At 58.3% G+C, this 5,990-nt stretch overlaps 2 protein-coding genes across 2 annotated transcripts in view; both read left to right on the forward strand.

Moving 5' to 3' along the window:
- The first annotated feature begins 529 nt into the window (after positions 1–529).
- RIPK3 (receptor-interacting serine-threonine kinase 3) lies at positions 530–4,521 on the forward strand. The gene is made up of 10 exons (XM_008572299.1): positions 530–651; positions 873–1,013; positions 1,146–1,455; positions 1,930–2,075; positions 2,202–2,248; positions 2,448–2,612; positions 2,723–2,790; positions 3,047–3,409; positions 3,554–3,614; positions 4,155–4,521. Exons 1-10 carry the CDS (start codon positions 632–634, stop codon positions 4,373–4,375), a joined length of 1,542 nt encoding a protein of 513 aa, XP_008570521.1. The 5' UTR covers positions 530–631; the 3' UTR covers positions 4,376–4,521.
- A 1,305-nt stretch (positions 4,522–5,826) lies between these two features.
- Positions 5,827–5,990, forward strand: part of ADCY4 (adenylate cyclase 4) — a 15,949-nt gene continuing 15,785 nt past the window's right edge. Inside the window, exon 1 of the mRNA XM_008572301.1 lies at positions 5,827–5,985. Coding sequence (XP_008570523.1) covers positions 5,827–5,985 — 159 coding nt within the window. The remainder of the gene's footprint in view (positions 5,986–5,990) is intronic.

Raw genomic sequence — 5,990 nt, forward strand, 5'->3', positions numbered from 1 at the left:
CCCCCCCCCCCCCCCCCGCGCCCAGCTGGGAATCCTGTGGGAAAAGGGAGAGACACCGGCTGTAGGTGTGGCCTGATTGTAGGTTCCTGGAAGGTGAGGACTTCTCCGTGGTACTCTCAATGCCCCGCTACACCTAACCAGGCGGCAGCAGCACGCAGCAGGTGCGCAGAAAACACTGATCAGGGGCCGGCCCGTGGCTCACTCGGGAGAGTGCGGTGCTGATAACACCAAGGCCACGGGTTCGGATCCTATATAGGGATGGCCGGTTTGCTCACTGGCTGAGCGTGGTGCTGACAACACCAAGCCAAGGGTTGAGATCCCCTTACCGGTCATCTTTTAAAAAAAAAAGAAAGAAAGAAAGAAAGAAAAGAAAACACTGATCAGAAGAGGGAAGCGCGAGCTTTCGTTCTGTCCCACCTCAAAGGCGGGACGTAGTGGCGCCTGTAAGGGAAGGAAGTTGCTCGGCCTTTCGTTTTAGGGGGAATGACCTGGGAAGCGGAACCCCTGCCTTGGTCTAGAGATCGACCCCTCTCCACGTCCCTTGCCCACCTCTGCCGAGAACTCCAGCCCCAGAAGTCGTTCCACCCGTACGCCTTGCAACTTCTAGAAGCCCCTCTCGCCTTCCAACCCGATGTCTTGCGTCAAGTTATGGTGAGCGGGGAGTGGGACGCTGATCCGCAGCCTCCGACATTCACACACAGGGCGCCCCGCGGACACGCTCAGAGGACGCCTTTGCGCCCAGTGCCCAGGCCCAGGGACGGGGCCCCCGCGGGGAGGCTGGGGATTGCACCGCCGCTGCCGAGTCACGGGGATCGGGGGCAGCGGCGCGGACTCGGGGCATGTCCGGCTAGTAAACAAGACCCCTCTGTCAGGCCCAGCGGTGCCCCAGCCTCCCTGGTGCCCCTCGAGGAATTGGAGAACCCGAAGTTCGTCGCCGAAGGCGGGTTCGGCTCCGTGTTCCGGGCGCGACATAGGAAGTGGGGCCATGATGTGGCGGTCAAGATCGTGAACTCGTGAGTGACCCCAGCTGCGGGCCGGCCGGAGTCTGACCGAGGAGGCCGAGCCGCTGTGCTCCGGGGCCTGAATGGGGAAGGGAGGGCTCTTCCAGGACCTGGGCGCGACTCTGGCTCTCTCCTGGAGCGTAGGGAGTCGATATCCAGAGAGGTGAAGGCCATGGCAAGTCTGCGTAGCCAGTACGTGCTGCTCCTGCTGGGGGTCACCGAGAACCTGGAATGGGAGTACGTGTCCGGGCCGGCTCTGGTGACTCAATTCATGGAAAATGGGTCCCTGGTGGGGCTGCTACAGCCCCAGTGCCCTCGGCCCTGGCCCCTCCTCTGCCGCCTATTGCAGGAAGTGGTGCTCGGGATGCGTTACCTGCACAGCCAGAACCCGGTGCTCCTGCATCGGGACCTCAAGCCTTCCAACGTCCTGCTGGACTCAGAGTTGCATGCCAAGGTCAGCCCATGCACACCCCAGCCCAGCCTCGGGCATAGCCCTGCCCCAGAGCTGCTCCAGCCCGGCCCACTGGACACAGAACTGCAGCCCTGTCTATTGAATACCCTCAACCTCTCCTTCTGGACACAGGGCTGCCCAGGGTTCATTGCCCAGCCAGAAGTTTTAGCCCCTGCCATACCAAGTGACAGAGGCCCTGACTAATCCAGATCAGTTCCACAGACCCAGCTCTCCAGACCCTCCAAATAGCCATGGCTGACATAGCCCAAGAGAATCAGACATTGACCCAGCCCCACCCAAAGGGGACTTAGATCTCACATCCAAGGGTCCCACTGCTTCTGTCTTTCCTCTGACCCTCCACACCCCCATTTACAAAGCAGGACCTGCACGTTGTGTGTGTATGGGGGGGTGGGATTCCAGAGGTTGCCTGGCCCCTTCAGTTGTCCCCTATCTCCTCCTTCTTCCCTTCCTTTGCAGCTGGCAGATTTTGGCCTGTCCACTTTTCAGGGAGGCTCACGGTCAGGGCTAGGGTCCAGAGAGCCAGGGGGTACTCTGGCCTACTTGGCCCCAGAACTATTTGCTGATGTAAACCGAAAGGCCTCCATGGCCAGTGATGTCTACAGGTAAGGTACCCAATGAAAACACACATCCCAAATTTCTACACCTCTCTGAGCCCTTCTAGGGGATGGCATACGGGAGAGGAGCCTTGCCAATGGTTGGGCCAGGCCTCAGCTTTGTGTCTCCTGCAGCTTTGGGATCCTAATGTGGGCAGTGCTAGCTGGAAGAGAAGTTGAGCGTAAGACTCTAGGCAGACTGTGTGATCCCTAACCCCAGATGCCCTTGTCCCAAAAGCCCCCAAGCCTTCCCCTTCCCCAGAGTGCCCTTCTCCCTGCTCACCTCCCCCTTGGATTATACTCCCTGCCCCTTTCCATGATGGAGCAGTGTCCCCTTAGACCCTGAATGCCTTCTCTCCTCACCCCTCACCCTCACCCCAGCAATGGCCCACACATCACTGGTGCGTAAAGCAGTGTGTGAGAAGATACGGCCCCCACTGACAGAGCTGCCTCAGTCCAGCCCTGAGACCCCTGGCTTGGAAGATCTGAAGGAGTTAATGCAGTGCTGCTGGAGCTGTGAGCCCAGGGACAGGCCCTCCTTCCAAGGTGAGCTGGTATTTAGCTGGCAGCTGGGGTAGGCTTGGATTTGTTAGCAGAGGGCTTTTCCCAGGGAAAGAGGTTCAGTTCATCTGTGACCCACTCTGCCGTCCCTCCAGAATGCCAACCAAAAACCGATGAAGTCTTCAATCTGACGAAGGGCAAGATAGATGCTGCTGTGTCCATGGTGAGCACTCAACAACATCCCACCACCCCAACCTGGCAGCTGGTCAGGGATGGCACAACATGACTCCCTGGCCATTCAGTGACTCCCCACTGACCACCATTCTTTATGCCTTGACCCTCATCCCTACCCTCTCCATCCCAGCCCTGAGTTCCCAGGCAACAGATGATGGACAAGGAGACTACTCCCACAGACCACTCTCTTGAGTTTATTCTAGCTCTCCCAACTCATGCCTAGCAAGCTCCTCCTGTCCCTGCAGGTGAAGAAGTTTCTGTCTGAGCACAGGAGCAGCAACAGGAGATTGTCTACCCCAGAGCCAGGCCAAGGAAGGACAGAAGTGGATGGCTTTGAGGGAACCACAGAAGCCAGTGTTTCCAGGATTTCTGAGAGATTGAACAACCTGAATCTGGAGGGATCCCTCAGCTCTGTTCCTGAAAAATGCACAAGCCATACTGAGAGGAGCAGGGCCCAGGAAGAGCAGGTTCACCCTGCCAGCACAGGAGGGACATCTTCAGATTCAATGGCCCGACCTCCCCAGACTCCAGAGAACTTGACTTTCAGAAACCAGATGCCCGGCCCCACCTTGACTGGGACTCCAGGTCTTGGACCCCAAGGGAGTCAGGTGAGATATTGGCAGGATTAGAGGATGCAGTAGGACTCCTGTGAATCCTGTCCCCTTGCCAGGGAAAACTTGGGGTTGCGGGGGTATGCTGTGAAGAACCAAGCTCAGGGGACAGGAGGCTTGAGAGCCCTGTGTTGTTTGCAGGAGGCCGAGAGATGTGGCACAATCTGGTCCTCCAGGGCCCCAGGGCCAAATCCAACAACAGGTATCCACTGTCCATCTCTTTCTTTCCCTTGTTCAATTCTTCCATCAGCTTCTTCCTCAAGACCTATATATAGATCCAGGGTACCTTGTTGGGGGAGGAGAGAAAGGGTTAGAGATGATTTAACCCAAGCTTCTCATTTCATAAATAAACTGACACCCACTGGGAGAGGATCCCACTGAGGTCACACAACAAAGCCTATATTTGTCCCTGTGTCTTCTAACTTTCCCTGGCACCAGCTCTGTGAACCCCCTAAATTCTGTTGTTACTATGGCAGCCCAGAGGGCCTCCAAGCAAGAAAAAAAGTAGGGTCTCAAATGTCAGTTTCCACCCCTCTTGAGCTTCTGCAAACCCAATTCTAGAGAGTCAGCCTATAGGGAAAGGCAAAGGACACCCCTGACAAGCCACTGGCTAGCGGAAACCCCATAATTGCATTTCCCCTGGGTGAACACGAGGTGTCGCTGCTTCTCTGCCCCCCGCTGTGCCTGCTAACTTTGCCTTTCTGACCACTAAACCCTCCCACCATCACAATTTCTCTTAAAGGGCCTCCATCTGTTATCTTACACAACTGCTCTGGGGTGCAAATTGGAAATAACAACTACTTGACTACGCAGCAGAGAACTGCCTGGCCCACGCAGAGGCTTTCACCTTCGGGCATGGGTAGGGGCTGGCAGAACCCCCCACCAGTAGGTTCAAAAGAAGGAAGGCAAGAACCTGAGGCCTGGAGTGGGCCCCAGGGCCAGTATAATCATAGTGGGAATTAAAGCACCTTCTAAGCTGCCTCCAGGGGTTGGGGCAAAGCACTACCCTTTTTGGCTCCTGACTTTCTTAGAGGGCAGTCCAGCCTGCACCCAAACTGACTGTGATCTGCCCCCCAGAAGTTAATAAACATGATGGAATGTTAACCAAAGTCCACCCAGGAGTCTGAGGCTCAGCCAAGGGCAAGGGACAGGGATGGGGGGCTGGGAGCTGACAGTGAAAGAGGGGGAGGCACTGCAACTCCGCCAAGGCAGGAAGCAGGGACACTGGGATCTGGGAGCGGGCAACAAGGTGGCACACAAGGTCAGGGCCCAGCCGGTGGCAGGAAGGAATCCTGGAGTGCTGGCTCCCCAGACCACTCTGATCTCAGGGTGGAGTTCTTCCTCTAGGGTCCAGGAGGGCCACCCCAACCTAGGCCTAAACTCTGGGGCTAGATGCTGTGGGGCCCTGGGAAGTGGGGAGATCTCCGTGGGAATTCACAAAGCTCAGCCCTTCTATTACCCTGTACGGTGCCCACTCTCTGAGGTCAACCCGCATACGATCCCTCCCTCCACCACACACTCACACATTGCTTCTTGGGTGTGGGAGCCCTTCTGATTCTCAGCTGGGGTCCGGGAGTGGAAAGTCATGGCTCCACAAAGCTACACATAGAAGTGTCACCTCCCAACGAGCTGGAGACAGCGGGGGCATGGACAGTTCAGACCGGCCACAGCAGCTGCCAGCCAGGTGGGGAGGCGAGGGGAGTGAGGCCCCCAGTTCTGACCTAGATCCCAATCTCTATCTGGCACTGGGACCCACACTCTTCCCTACCTTCTGGCCAGGTTTTAGCCCTCCCTCGGTCTCCAAACATTCCACCCCCATTTTGACACTTCCCATGCAGCCCACCCCCATGCCCTGGCGTTTCTTCCACAGTCCACATTCCCCTTCCTTGAGGGGGCTGACGTGGGGAGGCGATGGTGTTAGGAGAAACAATCCGAGTGGGGGAGGAGGTCAGGGGAGTTCGGCTCTGGCACGGGAAGGGGCCGGGCTGGCCCGTCGGGGAAGTGGGAGGGGGCCAGCGGCGCCGGGAGGGAAGCGCCTGTCCCCCGGGCTCCCTGCTGGGCCCAGCCCACTCAGCTGCGGCAGCGTCACAGGCAGTGAGTTCGGGGGGGAAAGGAGGAACCCGGGGCTCCTCCTCACCAACCTCAAGTCTTGTCCTTCTGGCGATAAGGCTTTTGCTTGGACACCTCCACAGTCTGGTTTAAGGGACGAGGGGGGAAGAATTGGCGAGTCCCCTCCCTACCAGCTGGGAGGCCGCACGGAGTGCCTGGAAGGAGCCTGGGTTGCCTCAAAATTGGGGGCACGGGGTGTAAGCGGCTTGGAGCAGAAAAAAAGGCCCTGTGTGGCTGGCCGGGCTGCAGGAGGTAACCCGGAGCCTGGCCCTCCCCAGCCCCGGGAGCTCGGGGTTGGGGAGACCATGGCCCGCCTCTTCAGCCCCCGGCCGCCCCCCAGCGAAGACCTCTTCTACGAGACCTACTACAGCCTGAGCCAGCAGTACCCGCTGCTGCTACTGCTGCTGGTGATCGTGCTCTGCGCGCTCCTGGCGCTGCTTGCCGTCGCCTGGGCCAGTGGCAGGGTGAG

The sequence above is a fragment of the Galeopterus variegatus genome, unplaced genomic scaffold (genome assembly GCF_000696425.1).
Source record: "Galeopterus variegatus unplaced genomic scaffold, G_variegatus-3.0.2 Scaffold774, whole genome shotgun sequence".
NCBI lineage: Eukaryota > Metazoa > Chordata > Mammalia > Dermoptera > Cynocephalidae > Galeopterus > Galeopterus variegatus.

Excerpts from the sequence above, each read along its gene's own strand:
- RIPK3 (XM_008572299.1), top strand. The coding sequence starts at position 632 with ATGTCTTGCGTCAAGTTATG. Across the intron at positions 652-872 it reads ATGTCTTGCGTCAAGTTATG|GCCCAGCGGTGCCCCAGCCT; the intron begins GTGAGCGGGGAG and ends CCCCTCTGTCAG. Across the intron at positions 2,791-3,046 it reads TAGATGCTGCTGTGTCCATG|GTGAAGAAGTTTCTGTCTGA; the intron begins GTGAGCACTCAA and ends CTGTCCCTGCAG.